At 42.5% G+C, this 19067-nt stretch overlaps 1 protein-coding gene across 4 annotated transcripts; it reads left to right on the top strand.

Moving 5' to 3' along the window:
• The first annotated feature begins 7111 nt into the window (after positions 1 to 7111).
• Positions 7112 to 18309, top strand: LOC133606624 (uncharacterized). Of its 4 annotated transcripts, XM_061960747.1 has the most exons (24): positions 7113 to 7405; positions 9151 to 9353; positions 9429 to 9533; positions 9595 to 9690; positions 9758 to 9868; positions 9939 to 10062; positions 10126 to 10498; positions 10629 to 10696; positions 10764 to 11007; positions 11367 to 11554; positions 11615 to 11837; positions 11914 to 12053; positions 13322 to 13413; positions 13485 to 13642; positions 14758 to 14903; positions 14974 to 15211; positions 15279 to 15385; positions 15447 to 15678; positions 16324 to 16460; positions 16528 to 16777; positions 16851 to 16960; positions 17029 to 17290; positions 17364 to 17467; positions 17705 to 18309. In XM_061960747.1, exons 1-24 carry the CDS (start codon positions 7366 to 7368, stop codon positions 17710 to 17712), a joined length of 3759 nt encoding a protein of 1252 aa, XP_061816731.1. In that variant the 5' UTR covers positions 7113 to 7365; the 3' UTR covers positions 17713 to 18309. The 4 variants fall into 4 exon arrangements, with proteins under 4 accessions (XP_061816730.1, XP_061816729.1, XP_061816728.1 ...); XM_061960746.1 differs by having other exon boundaries at positions 7112 to 7405; positions 11373 to 11554; positions 17364 to 18309; XM_061960745.1 differs by having other exon boundaries at positions 7112 to 7405; positions 11370 to 11554; positions 17364 to 18309.
• Positions 18310 to 19067: the final 758 nt, after the last annotated feature.

Raw genomic sequence — 19067 nt, 5'->3', positions numbered from 1 at the left:
AATTAAAGGGTCACGGGTAGGACTTGATATTTAGCTGGGAACGTATTAAAAAAGCAGACAGGCAAAATACCTATGTCTTTTAGCCACAACACAATTAGGCGTTTTTGGTACCGTGCATCCAACTCAAGTCTTCCTGGCAATTGTCTGTTTATCCCAGTTCTCCACAGGCTAGTGGTAGTAAATCCACAAAAAAGGTTGAAAATGAGGCAAGCAGCAGTAAAGCAATGTGGCTGAACAGTTGGTCCAGGTGGCATCTGACGTCAGTTTCCCGCTTCCGCTGCGAGCACAGATACATTTTACATAGTCCCATTCATTTAAAGTACATTTTACTACTATTATTTGGCATGCCTGTGATAGTTCATATTTATATTTCATACAGGAATTACATAAGTTTATTTTATCTTATTCCCAGCTGAGCACAAGCTAATAGCGACTGGCTATACATATATATATATATATATATATATATATATATATATATATATATATATATATATATATATATATATATATATATATATATACTGTATATATATATTGCTCACATTAATATCCAATGAAAACCTTAACCTTATCCCTAGCCTATATGTAATAAATATAAATCATTTGAAGTACTTACTATGAGGTCTGTCACACCGCTACATCTCCATCCGGCTGTTATCTATCTGCGTTCAAAGAACTCTGGCTTATTAGTGATTCCCAGAGCCCAAAAAAAGTCTGCAGGGTTTACAGCGTTTTCTATTCGGACTCCAGTACTCTGGAATGCCCCACTAGTAACAGTTAGAAATGCTACCTCAGTAGAAGCATTTAAGTCCCATCTCAAAACTCATTTGTATACTCTAGCCTTTAAATAGACCCCTTTTTGGACCAGTTGATCTGCTGTCTCTCTTTTCAGCTCTGCCCCCTCTTCTACATGTAGAGGTTATCAGGTGACCACGGATCAGCTGGCTGTTCCAAGTCGAGACCCAGGATGAACCACTCCTCTTTGCATCAATCAAACAATCAATCAATCAATCAATCAATGTTTACTTATATAGCCCTAAATCACGAGTGTCTCAAAGGGCTGCACAAGCCACAACGACATCCTCGGCTCAGATCCCACATCAGGGCAAGAAAAAAACTCAACCCAATGGGATAACAATGACAAACCTCGGAGGGGACTGCAGATTTAGGGACCCCCCCCCCCCCCCCCTGGGCGACCGGTGCAATGGACGTCGAGTGGATCTAGCATAATATTGTGAGAGTCCAGTCCATAGTGGATCTAACATAATAGTGAGAGTCCAGTCCATAGTGGGGCCAGCAGGAGATCATCTTGAGCGGAGACAGGTCAGCAGCGCAGACACGTCCCCAACTGATGCACTGATGAGTGGTTCACCCTGGGTCCCGACTTTGGACAGCTAGCGCCTTATCTGTGGTCACCGAATCTGTCCTACGAAGGAGAGAGGGGCAGAGCAGAAAAGAAACGGCAGATCAACTGGTCTAAAAGGGGGTCTATTTAAAGGCTAGAGTATACAAATGAGTTTTAAGATGGCACTTAAATGCTTCTACTGAGGGAGCATCTCTAACTGTTACCGGGAGGGCATTCCAGAGTACTGGAGCCCGAATAGAAAACGCTTTATAGCCCGCAGACTTTTTTTGGGCTCTGGGAATCACTAATAAGCTGGAGTTCTTTGGACGCAGATTTCTTGCCGGGACATACAGTATGTATATCAGTTGGTGATGTCTCTGCGCTGCTGACTTGTCTCCATTCAAGTTGATCCCCTGCTGGCCTCCAAATTGACTGGACTTTCACATGAAGTCGGGACCCGGGGTGACAACTCTTTGTGCATCAGTCGGTGACATCTCTGCGCCCCGACGTGTCAAAATGCAAGAGGATGCCCTGCTGGCCTCACTATGGACTGGACTCTCACATTATTAACCGTATCCACTCAGCATCCATTGCACCGGTCACCCAGTGGGGCTCCCCACATCTGCGGCCCCTTCCAAGGTTTCTCGTTGTTCCCTTTGGGTTGAGTTTTTTCTTGCCCTGACGTGGGATCTGAGCCGAGGATATCGTTGTAGCTTGTGCAGCTCTTTAAGACGCCTGTGATTAAGGGCTACATCAGTAAACTTTGATTGATTGACTGACTGATTGAAAGGTAAGAAACACTCCAAATATTTCATTCATCCATTTTCTATTGCCTGTCTCTCTCGAGGTCACAGGGGGCTGGAGCCTATTCCAGCTGCACTCGGGCAGAAGGCGGAGTACACCCTGGACAAGTCGCCATCTCATCGCAGGGCCAACACAGAGACAGACCTCACATTCACCAAGTAGGGCCAATTTAGTGTTGCCAGTCATGGTGGGTGGGGATTGTTGTTGTCTTCTCTTCTTTTTTATATTCTTTCTACAGCACTCTGTTTGCCACATGCCTGTGTATGAAAAGTGCTAAATAAATTAAGTTTGTTTTGATATTTACCAAAATCATTCTCTATGGACTGAAGGACAGGAACTAAACAACAGAAACATGACTCCCAATATATGTATTGTGTATTTGGTGAGTAAGATCAAAGTTAGATTTCCAGATTTGACTTCGGGGAAGGAGCAGCATCTCAAGAAAAATAAAGAACATCATCCATTTGGAACTTGATAAGCTGACGGTTATGCTTCAGGGCAAAATGAAAGCATGTTTTTGTTCCTTCAGAGAGAGAAAAACCCAGTGCAGAATCTCCACACTATAGTTGTACATTCTGAGACTCTATCTAGCAAACAGCTCCAATACCACAATCATGTATGTTAGAGCCATTTAGTCTTTCTGTCTATCAAATTCATGACGTCACTAAAGGGGTTGGCTCAAGGCCAAGTGCCAGTCTACTTAGGGAGGGCCTGGGATCTTGCTCAGGTGTTGCTGAGTGGAGGTGCAACAGTTTTTGACTGTGCCAGGCTATGATTTGTTTGCTCCCGTTAATTTCCCGTTTTTTGTTACAAAGTGAGTTTGACTTACGTGACTGTATGTTAATAAATATTTGTGTTAAACATGGACATCAATTATTAGCCAGCTGCACACGTCTAAACTAGCTTCAGTTATATTCGGCAACCAGTAGCAGTAAGAGTATAGGACTTTACCGCTACAATGTCTCTAATACTTTTTAAATGGTCAAATGTATTTGTACTCACCTCTAATCAACGATAATGAAGATGATAATGATAGTTATATTTTGAAGGTGCCACAAGCATGGGCTGCATCCAACCAGCAGGAATTACGGGCATAGAATGTTCAAAGCATTAGATCAGTGGATCTCAAATATTTTTCCCCAAGTACCACCTCAGAAAACACTTTGCTCCCCAAAGTACTACTATAATGACCAACATTAAAATACAGTAGAGTAGTAGGCCTAAATATTCATTCAAACAAGGTAGATGTTTTATTTAACAAGACTATAATTATGTTTGGCCACTGCAACATGACACACAGTTTGAAGGGTAACACTGTAGTTTGAATATTTAATTGATTATTTGGCGTACCACTATATTAGACCTCACCTACCACTACCACAATTTAAGAATCACCGCCTTAGAACGCTCTCTGCGTTTATCTGCTGATGTTATACTGCCACCTGCTGGTGACGCTTTCATTACATTATTACCGACTTCAGGTGAAGATGGCTTTTCTGCAAAAGAAAACACACCAAGGGTAAAATGTCGCCCTCTAGTGATTAAAAGGAGGAAACATGCAAAGGCAATTTTGAAAGTATGCACTACTAGCACTTTTAAATAGTCCAAAAAAGAAAGACCACAGTTTATATTCTTACCTAGTGTAAATAAAAAATGTATCACTCGTTAAATGTATGAGGTAATATAATCATCAAATAAGTTTTTTGTTTAACTTTATTGTCAGTCTACAGTCTACACTGTACTAGACATGACACATTACTTTTGTTGATACTATAATATACAATAAAACAAAATACTGTATATAAAACACAGAATTAAAGCGCATCACAAATGTGTGAAAACATGTCAATAGGGACAAGTGGTAGAAAATGGATGGATGGATGATTCTTAATTATATTCATAGGTTGATTGGCAACACTAAATTGGCCCTAGTGTCTGAATGTGAGTGTGAATGTTGTCTGTCTATCTGTGTTAGCCCTGCGATGAGGTGGCGACTTGTCCAGGGAACAAACTATGAAATAAACTTGAATGTTTTGTGTTTCTTTTTTTGTCCTTTTTTTTTTTATAAACCTTTATTTATAATATCCAACATTTACATATAAGCAAAAAAATAATAATGAGCAAAACATGTACAGACACAGTACAAAAACAGTACAAAACAACTCCAGGGGGTGTGTGTATATATATATATATATATATATATATATATATATATATATATATATATATATATATATATATATATATATATATATATATATATATATATATATATATATACACACATATATATATATATATATATATATATATATATATATATATATATATATATATATATATATATATATGTGTATATGTATATATATAAATATATATATATATATATATATATACGTATATATATATATATATATATATATATATATACACACATATATATATATATATATATATATATATATATATATATATATATATATATATACAGGTAAAAGCCAGTAAATTAGAATATTTTGAAAAACTTGATTTATTTCAGTAATTGCATTCAAAAGGTGTAACTTGTACATTATATTTATTCATTGCACACAGACTGATGCATTCAAATGTTTATTTCATTTAATTTTGATGATTTGAAGTGGCAACAAATGAAAATCCAAAATTCCGTGTGTCACAAAATTAGAATATTACTTAAGGCTAATACAAAAAAGGGATTTTTAGAAATGTTGGCCAACTGAAAAGTATGAAAATGAAAAATATGAGCATGTACAATACTCAATACTTGGTTGGAGCTCCTTTTGCCTCAATTACTGCGTTAATGCGGCGTGGCATGGAGTCGATGAGTTTCTGGCACTGCTCAGGTGTTATGAGAGCCCAGGTTGCTCTGATAGTGGCCTTCAACTCTTCTGCGTTTTTGGGTCTGGCATTCTGCATCTTCCTTTTCACAATACCCCACAGATTTTCTATGGGGCTAAGGTCAGGGGAGTTGGCGAGCCAATTTAGAACAGAAATACCATGGTCCGTAAACCAGGCACGGGTAGATTTTGCGCTGTGTGCAGGCACCAAGTCCTGTTGGAACTTGAAATCTCCATCTCCATAGAGCAGGTCAGCAGCAGGAAGCATGAAGTGCTCTAAAACTTGCTGGTAGACGGCTGCGTTGACCCTGGATCTCAGGAAACAGAGTGGACCGACACCAGCAGATGACATGGCACCCCAAACCATCACCCAACCATGCAAATTTTGCATTTCCTTTGGAAATCGAGGTCCCAGAGTCTGGAGGAAGACAGGAGAGGCACAGGATCCACGTTGCCTGAAGTCTAGTGTAAAGTTTCCACCATCAGTGATGGTTTGGGGTGCCATGTCATCTGCTGGTGTCGGTCCACTCTGTTTCCTGAGATCCAGGGTCAACGCAGCCGTCTACCAGCAAGTTTTAGAGCACTTCATGCTTCCTGCTGCTGACCTGCTCTATGGAGATGGAGATTTCAAGTTCCAGCAGGACTTGGCGCCTGCACACAGCGTTAAATCTACCCGTGCCTGGTTTACGGACCATGGTATTTCTGTTCTAAATTGGCCCGCCAACTCCCCTGACCTTAGCCCCATAGAAAATCTGTGGGGTATTGTGAAAAGGAAGATGCAGAATGCCAGACCCAAAAAAGCAGAAGAGTTGAAGGCCACTATCAGAGCAACCTGGGCTCTCATAACACCTGAGCAGTGCCAGAAACTCATCGACTCCATGCCACGCCGCATTAACGCAGTAATTGAGGCAAAAGGAGCTCCAACCAAGTATTGAGTATTGTACATGCTCATATTTTTCATTTTCATACTTTTCAGTTGGCCAACATTTCTAAAAATCCCTTTTTTGTATTAGCCTTAAGTAATATTCTAATTTTGTGACACACGGAATTTTGGATTTTCATTTGTTGCCACTTCAAATCATCAAAATTAAATGAAATAAACATTTGAATGCATCAGTCTGTGTGCAATGAATAAATATAATGTACAAGTTACACCTTTTGAATGCAATTACTGAAATAAATCAAGTTTTTCAAAATATTCTAATTTACTGGCTTTTACCTGTATATGTATGTGTGTGTGGGCTTCACAGTGGCAGAGGGGTTAGTGCATCTGCCTCACAATACGAAGGTCCTGAGTAGTCTTGGGTTCAATCCCGGGCTCGGGATCTTTCTGTGTGGAGTTTGCATGTTCTCCCCGTGACTGCGTGGGTTCCCTCCGGGTACTCCGGCTTCCTCCCACCTCCAAAGACATGTACCTGGGGATAAGTTGATTGGCAACACTAAATTGGCCCTAGTGTGTGGATGTGAGTGTGAATGTTGTCTGTCTATCTGTGTTGGCCCTGCGATGAGGTGGCGACTTGTCCAGGGTGTACCCCGCCTTCCGCCCGATTGTAGCTGAGATAGGCTCCAGCGCCCCCCGCGACCCCAAAGGGAATAAGCGGTAGAAAATGGATGGATGGATGGTGTGTGTGTGTGTGTGTGTGTGACAAAGTGTAAAGCTATAGGCTCACACAAGTTCCGTAAATAATCCAAATTTGGAACACAGCATCATAGTTTTCACAGCTTTTTGGTTGTTAGAGGTAGAGAGCGTTTTAAAGTAAAGTTCTAATTCTTTTTTAAAGGCACAAAAAACAGGTTGGGTATTGGGAAACTTACATTTATGAATATAAAACTTAGCCAATAGTATAATGAGGTTGCAAAGGTAAAATCCATTTAAAAAAAATATTTCATACAGTGTAAATCCAAATAGCACATCTTTAAAACAAAACACAAATGTGTCAGAAATATTGTCCGGGATGAAGCGACAGATGCCCTGCCGAATGTTTTGTGTTGACTTATAGCCTTGGGGGTCAGTGTGACGTCAGCTCAAACCGGAAGTGGATTTGAAAAGCGACGTCGCCTCCTAGCGTCACAAAGCGGGACAACAAGTTGGTTCCGGTCTTCGTCAGCCAACCAGGAACCAGGAACGGTTTTGTGATCTGGACTGAGGCGGATGAGACCAGCGACCATTGTTCCGTTTCTCCTCCCATTACAGGCCAAAAACAAGACCCCGACGCTGCTTCCGGCCTAAACAAAGCTAATCTCATTTCTCACCACAAGCTGGCAGAGTTTGATAATTATTGTCCCATTTTTGTGGCCCTCTCAACGTCCTCCCAACCCGAGTGAGGGTTTTGCTTGGGTTTGTCAGTCCGCTGCTAAATGGAAATAAAACGAGGAGCTGAAAATGGCAGCAATAGAGGTGCGTGTTTTTCATTTGACAATACAAATCCACACGAATGTGGCTTATTTGTCGTTTGTGTTGACATCTTGGGACGCTTGTGGGTAACCAGGAGACGGCGGTGATGCGTTCATGTCCCCGCTCGTGTGTCTGCTGATGCGCGAACAACACAAATTAGCATCTGAAGTGTGCAGCCGTTGTTAAGCGTCGCCTCTTCTTTAGTATTTGCAGCTGATATTTGTCTTTTTGCCCATTTATTATCTGATGAATGTTCTGTGAACGATTGCAAGCAGGCCTGCTGGTGAAGAGGATATGTTTGTCAACCACTCAGGATAGCGAGCAGGATGCTAAAGGATGGAGAGACACCGGCGTGTTTGTACAAAAAAGCACCATAAACATATTGAAGAAGACTAATCTGACATAATTAGCTCCAATAAATGTTTATGTATTTTTTTCTTTATGGCCAACTTCCGGTGTTAAATGCTCTTTCATGAGAAGTTAGGATCAAATACAATTTTTTTTTGCATCATATGCTCACTAACATTTAGTTTCAAATATGCCAACTTCTCCTGAAAGAGCATTTTCGCTTGTTTTCAACATTTGTTTATGGTCTACTTCGGGTTTCTGATCATTCTACTTAGCTCAATGTCTCTTTTTTTGCATGTACATTTTAACCAGAATCCACATAATAATGCAACAATTACATATTTTTGTTTGAGACCCCTAAATGTGTCACAATCAATCAATTTAAGCATCATAAATACAACTGATGTGGCAAATAATTTAAGGATTCAATAATTAACTTGGCAGCACGGTGGAACAGGGGTTTGTGCATATTCCTCACAATACGAAAGTCCTGAGTAGTCCTTAGTTCAATCCCGGGCTCGGGATCTTTCTGTGTGGAGTTTGCATGTTCTCCCCGTGACTGCGTGGGTTCCCTCCGGCTTCCTCCCACCACCAAAAACATGCACCTGGGGATAGGTTGATTGGCAACACTAAATGGGCCCTAGTGTGTGAATGTGAGTGTGAATGTTGTCTGTTTATCTGTGTTGGCCCTGCGATGAGGTGGCGACTTGTCCAGGGTGTACTCCGCCTTCCGCCCGAATGTAGCTGAGATACCGGTAGGCTCCAGCACCCTCCGCAACTCCAAAAGGGACAAGCGGTAGAAAATGGATGGATGGATGGATGGATAATTAACTTCACAATGTGGTGCTGTTTTGATCAGTTTGTTTACAGGCACCTTGTGGTTTTTGATGTACTCCAGCTAAATGGCTCTTTTGGGGGGAGTTAGCATTCTTGCTGGGCTATTCCTATAAAATATTAGTGTGAATGTAGAAAATTACACATTTTCACAGTAAGACATGTGGCTGTGTCACAAAAATCGCTTTGATTGATTGATTGATTGAAACTTTTATTAGTAGATTGCACAGTTCAGTACATATTCCGTACAATTGACCACTAAATGGCAACACCCGAATAAGTTTTTCAACTTGTTTAAGTCGGGGTCCACGTAAATCAATTCATGGTTTAAACATCCTAAAGAGAACTTATCTGTAATTATCGACAACAATTTATTTTATTATGGGCAAATTCCAACTGCAGCTAACTGGGGGAGTTAGCATGTTGCAAGCAAATACTACATATGTATTTTTAAAGAAATCATAGATTTGATTAATTATTCAGATTATCTCAGAAAAATACAATGTTTATGTTCAGATGGTGAATGATCGCAAAATGAATGAGGTTTTCTGCCTCACCCACTCCAGCTAATGACCTCCCAGTGCATTACCTCCGCCTCCTGGCCCCGCCCTTGCAGCTGCTCTCAGCAGCTATGTGGCGCATCGTGCAGCAGGGACTCGTGGACCACTACGGCATGCTGGAGGAGTTTGTTACCATGGTGACGGAGCTGGTCCCTGAGCTGATGAGCTACAGTCAGAGGGCTCAGCTCATACTGGGACTCAGAGCCAGGGTTAGTGCTAATAAGCCATGTCTCTGTTCTTCATGCACTAATGCGGTATTTACACACCCTTTGTTTTCTTTGCAGCTTGTTCTGGAGTTGTGTCGCGGTGAGCAGCCGGTGGACATGCAGACCATGCAGCCACATCTGGATAGAATTAAAGCGCCTGTCAGCACAGCCAAGGATAACCATGTAAGAAAAGCGTAAATAAATACACTTATCTCCACTTTTAATTCTACGTAATGTTTACTAGAGTACCATAGACCTGGTGGAGGAGTCTGAAGTCAACTTTGTGGAGCTGGTTCACTCATTACTAGAGGACCCAGTAGAGAGGAAATACTTTTTTGAGGTAAGACAATAAAACTGAAATATCCAAACCTGTAAAATAGTTAAAGTTTCTATTTTTGTAATCTTAGGAGACCTTTCTTTCATACTTTGGGCCAAAGTATGATGCTGCACTGGAGATGCTTGTGTGGGAGTTCATATCCAGACTGGAGGAGCTCCTTCCTGTCCCGGACTTCACACAGGTTCCTTGTTTGTGCTGAGATTGTATCAAATCTCACCGACTATTCCTGAGTCTTGTCCTCTTTTTTTCAGTTGGCCGCTTTGCTCGGAGACGCCCCGTCCTTCCTCAGCGACTGTTTACAAACATTTTTCCCACCAGCGGACATGAAGGCGCTACTTGAACACCACAGAAACCTTGGTCATTTTGAAGAGAAAGGTACAAACGCCTTACAAGCACTTTTTTAGGCTCCATGTTTTGAATCTTTACACTGCCCTGTAGATCCCAGATTATTACCCATGGACGACTGCATCCTCACCTCCATGTCCCTGCCTCCCGGGACCAAAGCCCCCACCGACGTTACCTCCTACCTGCCCGCTCACAGAGACCCCAGACCCTCGGAGCATCACGTCTCCACCAACACGGAAAACCCGCTTCAGGCGAGGAACTTTTCTCACAAGACGAGCGGGGCGCCGTGCGAGGAAACCATCGACCTTACGGCGTCCATCGATACTGAGGCAGACGTGCCGGCAGCCGGCGAGCTGCTCAGCCAAAGCTTCAGAGGAGGGCGGGCGCTCAGGAAGAGGAAGCTGAGCGGTAGTGGCTGCGGTGTGGTGGAGAACCCTAAGCTGCCACCGGAAGCCTCGTCGTTTTTGTAAGACGCACTGCATGGTCCAGTCGCATTAACATGCTAGCATCACTGGTTTTAAAACAGAACATAATCAACAATTTAATGCTAGTTTAAGATTTATTAGTGTGAATCAAGCAATGCATTGTCTTTGCAGAGATTCTTCAGTGGATGATGAGAATTCTGGTGAATCCCCTCTCATATCCATATGGGGAGACTACACAGGTTTGTACGAGAATCAACATTTCTGCTGGGATTTGCTGCATGTTGACTTTTTCTGCTTTGCTTTTAGATTCTCGCGAGGGTCCCGTCCTAGCAGTGGTGGACACAAAGGTTCCCTGGTCAGAAGAGGAGACCCTCTATCTGCTGGACATTTGGGGCAGCGACTCTGTGCAACAGGCCTTGAAGGGCTGCCTAAAGAACCGCCACATTTACGTCCAGATTGCCCAGAAGATGGCCGAGGGGGGCTTCATTAGAACGGTGGAGCAGTGTCAGACGCGCATCAAACGCCTCAAGAAGGGCTTTCGCCAAAATAGGTGAGTGTTACATGCTCAGTGGCCTTGTGGGTAGAGTGTCCGCCCTGAGATTGGTAGGTCGTGAGTTCAAACCCCAGGCGAGTCATACCAAAGACTATGAAAATGGGACCCATTACCTCTCTGCTTGGCACTCAGCATCAAGGGTTGGAATTGGGGGTTAAATCACCAAACAGATTCCCAAGCTTGGCCACCGCTGCTGCTCACTGCTCCCCTCACCTCCCAGGGGGTGGAACAAGGGGATGGGTCAAATGCAGAGGGTAATTTCACCACGTCTAGTGTGTGTGACTATCAGTGGTACTTAAACTTTTTTTTTTTTTCCTAATCCTTGTTCGTGTTTACTGTCATTTTCTTTTCCTCAGAAGCAGTTCCGGACTGGAATATAAATTCCAAGAGCAAATGGAGCGGATACTTGGCTCCAATACTTCCTGTACTGCTCCGGACACGGCGTATGATGTGGACGAGGTTGTGGACGAGGTTGTAGACGACGAAGAGTCTCAAGACGGTGATGAGGACTTGCAGTTTGTCGGGCAAAGCAGTCAGGGAATGGGTACGTTTCCAACATTTTGTTGACATTTTTTGGGCATTGATTACACTTTTTTTCTCCAAGGGACTAGAAACATGCCGTGGACGGAGTCTGAGACACTGGCCCTTATCAACACGTGGGGTCAAGAAAAGATCCAACAGGAGTTGAAAGGAAGTAACAGAACCATGCACATGTTCCCCATCCTTTCCAACAAAATGGCCGCCCTTGGCTTTTCCAGAACCCCCGAACAGTGTCAGACCAGGCTCAAGAGGCTGAAATCTAATTTCAGGCAGTGCTACGAAAGCAAGTATGTGCACTTCTGAAAAGACGTCGATAACTGACGCTACGTCCAGCTTGATTAATTCTTGGTCGCTTCTCTGCAGCATGAAGGGTCTGGAGCAAGTCCCCTGCAAGTTTTACAACCAACTGGCCAGATTTTTATTGAAGGAACACCCAGCAACGAATGATACACCAGCAGAGCCTGACGACAACTTCTCTCCTTCGTGCACCATTCAGGACGTCGGTAAGAACAAACAAAGGCTATGTTCACACCAACCAGCATATTTTTTTTATTTTTGTCTGTGTTTTTGGCCTCTGGTCCACACGCAAATGTACGTTTTTGTCCTTAAAATGCAGCTTATGAAAAACTCCAGCTTCAGTGTTCACTTTGTGGTCGGGTAAAACAGAGCTACCGGTATATGGTTTGTGTTATAAGAAGTGTGATATTATTTTATGTTTTAAGCCTTATGAAGTTACAGCAGTACCTCAGGATACAAGTTCCTTTAATTACAAGTTTTATTAGGGTACGAGCTGTGTCTTGGTTTTGTTATGATCAACAATTGGTGTTATGAGCCTCCCCACTACCTGCTGGCGTAAAAATATACATCCTGTTTTACTCACTAGCATTAGCTTATACCTAGCACTAGCTTAAAGCTAAAGATGGACATAACTTTGTTTTTCAAGACAGTGCTGAGAAGAAGAACTTGATAATATTCATTGAACTAAAGGAAGAGCTCATCATAAACATGACAGAGCATGTAACGAGCGAACTTGGTGAAGCAGTTGGCGCGTAGCACTGCTAGTCTGCACCGCAGTAAAGCAGAATGAGTCGATAAGGATTTTAAAACAATATCTAAACATTTATCCATGAAAATGTGGAGAAGCTGCTGAGTGTTTGACAGAGAAGCAGCTGTACATTATTTATTTACTTCAGAAAATTACTGTATTTGTTGGTACTATATTCTATTGTATTGTATTATACAATATTTCTAATCTATGTATTTTTTTATTTTTAAAAAGCATGTTAAATGTAAAAATGTTGATGTTTTAGGGGCCAAGCACAGATTTTGGTAAATGGATGTTATCTAAAATCAATGGGCAACACTGATTCACAATACAAGTTTTTAAAAGTATAAACTGCGTCACAGAACCAATTCAATATGTATCTTGAGGTACTAGTGTATTTACATAATAGTGTTTATTTTGTGTGGCGTCTGTTGTGTGTGCCTTATAATGCGCACAAGTGATTAAAAAAGTGTGGGCTGATTTGAAAGATAATGAACACATGATTGTACAAGTAATATGTGTTACTATATCACTGTATTGATGATTGTTATCATGCCATTAAGTCCGCTGTGGCTGCTTTTTGTGGCGTTTGATTGGACGAATTGCGCATGGCAGAAAGCCTGTAAAAGTTTTTGTGTGGACAGTATTGGTTTAGAAACGCGAAATGGTGTGGACAAAAGTATATTTTTCTTTCATCCCTTTATTTTTACTCTTTTCTATCTTCAGTGTCTCTTGTCAGCCTTCAAGACGACAGGAAGAAAGTGCCGTGGTCCGACAAAGAGACCATCATTCTTCTGGAGCTTTGGGGAGAATCGCAGGTAGATTTTGTTGCTATCCTATCTACTTAATCAAGTTATGGTTGAGTTATTTTCATGTGTCTTCCATTAAGATCCTGCAGAACACGAGAGGCTACCCGCCTAATGTTCACATTTTTAGTGAAATATCGGAGAAACTTGCAGTGCACGGCTTCACCCGCACCGCCGACCAGTGCCACACCAGAATCAAGCGGCTAAAGTCCAGCTATTGGCAGTGCCGGGAAAGCATTAGGTGGGTTTTTAATGTATTCAACATCTGTATGTTCAATATATTCTTAGCAGTTTAAGCCAAAACTGTGCTCATTTCCTATAATTGATTGTGGTAGCGTCACAGTGCATTAATCAGTGTTGAAGCTGAGCACCCATTGACTTCAATTGGGGAGCATAGAGTATGTCGTTCCACTCTAGCCAGTCTAGACAATCATTAGATAAATGCTCTGCTTTGTCCCGCCCATCGGACGATGAGCGTCTCTGGAAGTATATGGAAAGTCGGACGATCAACTTCCGCATGATGATTGAATGAACTGTCTGAGGCTAACTCCCTCTTTGATTGGCAGCAAAAAGAGCGACTCTGCGATCTTGAAATATAAACCACTGCCAGAGCTTTTTCAAGTTTCATTCTGTTGTTCCGTGTTGATATAGAGAAATTTACAATCCTGTAAGTGGTGTTTTCTATGTAAAATCTAGATCTCTATATATCTTTTTATTGTTATTGGAGACTGCACTCAGGCTTGGAGAGTAGCTGAAAACGAGCTTCCCCTACTTGAAAGACCAGCAGCCACCACCGGTATTTATATACAATATATTTATGTATGTATATCAGAATCAAAACTGTTACTTGCACATTTACTTTGTACAGAAGTAGAAGGAGAATAGTTGCCCAACGGCATTTGCTGGTTCAAAGTGTGGAGTCTTGCTGTTTTGTAAACGCCAACAAAAGGCAGATTTGTGCACAGTCGGTATTTTATTGTCTTATCTAACAGAGCTGCTGCGTTTATTTCTAATACAGTACGTCTGGACTACAATGACAATAAACGTTTCTTTTATTTCTTTCAGGGGTAAACAATCTTAGAAAATGTATAAATGGTTGTAGAATCCAGGTTAAAACTGCCTTGCTTTTATTTTGCACTGAACAGGAAGTCACCATGTGCACGTGTCACGAGACAGTATGCTGCTTAGCGACAAGGAGGAAGTTAACAATATCACAACACACGTTCAAAAGTAATGTGGACGTCGACTTAGGTTTTGTAGTAATATCAATAAGATAAATGGGCCAGGACTTGATGTGATGTTAAGATGTGTTGCTGACATACGTGAGTTCTCCTGTACTTTTCTTGTACTCTGCAGCTCTTCCAGTAGTGACCAAGTCAACTTCAAATTCTTTGATTTAATGGAACAAATCTTAGACAAGCGGCCGTCCACATCTTCCGCCACGGTCACAGACCCCATTGAGATTTCTGAAGACTCCAATGGCGACTCGGTGATGGAAACAGGTAGACTTTTTCAACTCGGCAGATGACCGCTTTGCTTTCAGAAAAAGATGCAAAGTGTCTGATCTGTCAGAGGGAGAAAGCAGAGCTGCGGCCGCCGGCTGGTCGGACGAGGAAACGTCAGTGCTGATCGACATCTGGGGGGAGGCGGAGGTGCAGAGGTCACTAAGGGGCTTTGTGTCCAACGGGCACGTTTATGCGGAAATTTCCGGGCGGATGCACGACCTTGGGTACAGCAAAACACCGGAGCAGTGCCACCAAAAAGTCAAGTTGCTGAAGAACAACTTTATTCAGTGTTATGAGGGCGAGAAGTAAGTTTGTTCATAAGTTGGCCTTTAAGTGTGTGATGCAGAAAGTCATGCTTGTCCTTGCTTTTAGATATGGGCAAAGAGTAGAAGACAAGTTCTACAGTCAGCTGCAGCAAGTGTTCGGGGTGGACGTGGTGTCGCTTGATGACTACGAGGAAAAAGACGAGCAGGACGCAGGTACGAAATGCATCTCTTCGCACGCTACGTAGCCTTTTCACCAGCTGTCTGATTGCCACAGGAACAGACAACCTGAACACTCAGTGGAACGAGCAGGAGACCGAGGCCCTGCTGGATATTTGGGCTGCGGACGACGTGCAGCACAGCTTGAAGACCAGCATTCGCAATGGGCATATATATGCAGACATCGCGGAAAGGCTGGCCGCTGTCGGCTACACGAGGAGCGCCGAGCAGTGCCAGATCCGAATCAAAGCGCTGAAGAAGACCTACAAGCGGCACTGCAACAGCCGCAGGTACACAAGTGTTTTTAAAGAGAAGGGCGTTGAACTTCCTCACATTCCAATTCTGTCACAGAAAGCTCCAACTAACAAAGGTAACAAAGTTGGAGGATATCTTTCTGTATACGTTGGGGAGCCTCACTCCCATCAATTTTGGTCTCTTCCTGTTTATGCATTTGTGCATCAGACCCCTAAAGGGAATGTTTTCAACTTTTGCACGGCTGCCTGGAGGGCGCCAAGTGTTCTAAACGCCCACAAACATGCATTAGTTATGTTTGTTGTCAGCTAATGATATTGACTGAAGTTAGCTATGATGGAATAATGTTCTATCATGACAACATGACTTTAAATGGCATGGCTTGTCTGGGAATGTTGTTGTGTGCTTTGTAAGAGACGGATATCAACTTCTTATTCGGACGTTTGTTTTAATTACATTTGCACTTATTACAAATACAGACACACTGTTTTTAGTTGTGACATCTAGCAGTTTAAAGTCAGAACTAGTTGGCCCTGAAATACACAAATAACTCCAACAAACTTCTGTCTCTTTTTGTTCCCGTTGATTATTTCTACATCCCACCATTAAGCCAGCAAACTAGTCAGGCCTAAAGGTGTCTGCCGTTGGTCTAACAACAATTTTTTACAACTATTTTTCCTTAGAGATGGGCGATCTGGACCCTTCCGCTACTTCAACCTCATTGCGTCGGTGCTGGGGGACAACTGTGTGCCCAACGATGTGGACGCTTCCTCTGGTGAAGTTCACATGCAATCTCTCGAAGACACTTTCCCAGTCCTCTGTAGGTCCAGTCCCCTCAAATTTATTTTACGAAGTGTCTCAAATGATACCCTGATCCTTCTCGTTAGATGAGCAGCCCTCCACCAGCCACCCACTGCCCGACCCGAGCAGGAAGACGCCGTGGTCGGACCATGAGACCCGCACCCTGCTGGAGATCTGGGGGGAGGACAATGTCCAGCTCACGTTGAGGGGATGCCTGAAGAACCGCCACGTATTTGAGTTCATCTCTGAGAAGATGGGCAATCGTGGATACACAAGGACCACAGAGCAGTGCTACACTCGCATCAAGCGCCTTAAATATGGCTTCCTTCACGAAAAGTTAGCTTCACCTTAACCACCTGCTACTTTTTCCAAAATGTTCTATTATATTTTATGTTGCATTTCCCCACAGAATGGACTTTAAATTCTTCAGAGAGATGGAAGAGATCTTCAGGAGGGAGTTAAAAGCCGACACTTCAGTCCCAGACGAGCCTGATGAGGACATGTATGAACCCATCCAAGGTAAACTTTTAATCTTACTCAGCATTGCTGGAGCTGATATAGCCCCCATGCCTCTCCCCGCCGTCCAGATCTGGTGCTCGCCCCGGGCATCCAGTGGCTGGCCGACAACTCCAGGCACCCGTGGAGCGACGGCGAGACGCAAATCCTCCTCAGCATGTGGGGGAGCGAGGACGTGCAGAACACGCTGAAGAGCTGCACCAAGAACAAGCACATCTTCGAGCAGATCTCTGAAACCTTGACCAGCCAAGGCTATCAGCGCACGCCCCAGCAGTGCCAGACCCGAATCAGAAAGCTCAAGTACAGATTCCGACAGTTCCTCGACGGCAAAGCGTGAGTGCAGCGCAGACTCAATAAGTCATGTTGTCTTGTGACAAGCAGCTTTGACAGTATGTCTTCTTTCCAGAGGGGACAAACAGGAGTGCAAGTTTTTCGACCAGCTGGTGAAGATATTTGGCACCAAGTATGTCGGCTCCGATCCACAGCCCGATGATTCAGCTGATGTCATAGGTAAGACCTTAAACCATCTGCTTTTTATTCGCACTTAACGCTAGTTTTACATGCAATAAAATATAGAATCAGTCAGAAATAATTGATATAAAAAAACCATTTGAATTTTCTGCAAATGTTAGTCCACAGTTGAAAGCATTTTTTAAAACAAATTATTTTGCCAACAAAAAAATATAATAAGTTGTTAAAACCCTCCAAATATTGTGTGATGTCTAACATTTGCTCTCCGTAATGCAGAGTCGTAGTTAAAAACGTCCTTTATCGCGGTGCCAAATTATGGAAGAAGAAGAAGAAACTGTGAAGTAAACGTTTGCTGGGCAGCTCCTTCCTGTTGCCATATTTGGGCATGTCCAGCCCTCTCTGAGTGAAGAAGGCACATGAACATATGAGTGTGTCCTCAATGGTGAGTCACAGACACTCGCCGTCTTCCTCTGGAAAATATTGTTTTTCAACAAACCTGTCCCACCTTTTTCTACTTCATTTCACTTTGGTGTGGTCTGCTCAGATCCACCATTTACCAGTTTGTACTTGATTGTACAAAATTTGTTGTATACAATTTGAAGTGCTGAAGACTTCTTGAACGTCTTACGCAGCGTTTTATTTATTTCAAACACTTCTGTATGTGGGCCAAAGTTTTCTAGCTAATTTATTTTGTCTTTTTCCCTCCACTTTCCCTGAGGTCTATTTTTATTATGTTCATGTGTACAATCCATGTCTTTATCATATTCATGTTTAATTCAGGTTTTATTGCTGTGATTTGTCATGTTGGATTTCACACTTTGTACACTGGGATCGTAATAAATAAACCACTTTGGGGTAAAGTGCCTCATTTACTCACCGTTTCTCAGTGTGTGCCATTAATTATACACAATTATTATATTATCATATATTACACGGAAATACACACTAAATCTACTAAATTTTCTTCATTTTACTCAATATATTCGTCATGTTCTCTCATTTATTCCTTCTAAGTGCCAGTGTCCTCTGCAGTGGATGCTTGTTTCTCCTGAGGATATGATGCCTAATGACGTCATTAGCTGCATCACAGCTGTCGACCCCTAGGTGATGCCAGTGGACAATAACGTTTACTCCACTTGAAAATAAATAGAGAGCTGGAAATAGAAGCGCTATGATGATAGTAATCGCATGTGAAAATGGCCCCAATTTTGCCATTATATGATAAGATAACATATGCATTTTACATGAATTGATTAACGTGGACCCCGACTTAAACAAGTTGAACAACTTATTCGGGTGTTACCATTTAGTGGTCAATTGTACGGAATATGTACTGTACTGTGCAATCTACTAATAAAAGTTTCAATCAATTAATCAATCAAAACACAGGCTCTACCTTTTTAATTGGGCGCTTAAAAGACAAGGCATGTTGTGCCCGGGGGCCAGACATTTCCACCCTGCATTGTTACAGCAACAGGCCGGTTAACGTCCCGGAACGTGCAGTTTCATGCGTACGGATGATCACACTTTGTGGTTACTTTTGGTTGTGTTTCAGGTGTGTGTGTGTGTGTGTGTGTGTGTGTGTGTGTGTGTGTGTGTGTGTGTGTGTGTGTGTGTGTGTGTGTGTGTGTGTGTGTGT

The sequence above is a fragment of the Nerophis lumbriciformis genome, linkage group LG05 (assembly GCF_033978685.3).
Source record: "Nerophis lumbriciformis linkage group LG05, RoL_Nlum_v2.1, whole genome shotgun sequence".
Lineage (NCBI taxonomy): Eukaryota > Metazoa > Chordata > Actinopteri > Syngnathiformes > Syngnathidae > Nerophis > Nerophis lumbriciformis.
This window is presented reverse-complemented; position numbering and strand designations above follow the sequence as displayed.

Bases quoted from the DNA above. Each gene is read 5' to 3' on its own strand.
- LOC133606624 (XM_061960744.1), top strand. From the start codon at position 7,366: ATGGAAATAAAACGAGGAGCTGAAAATGGCAGCAATAGAG. The intron at 11,838-11,913 runs GTATGTGCACTT...GCTTCTCTGCAG, and splicing joins AGGCAGTGCTACGAAAGCAA to CATGAAGGGTCTGGAGCAAG. The intron at 13,643-14,757 runs GTGGGTTTTTAA...TGTACTCTGCAG, and splicing joins CAGTGCCGGGAAAGCATTAG to CTCTTCCAGTAGTGACCAAG.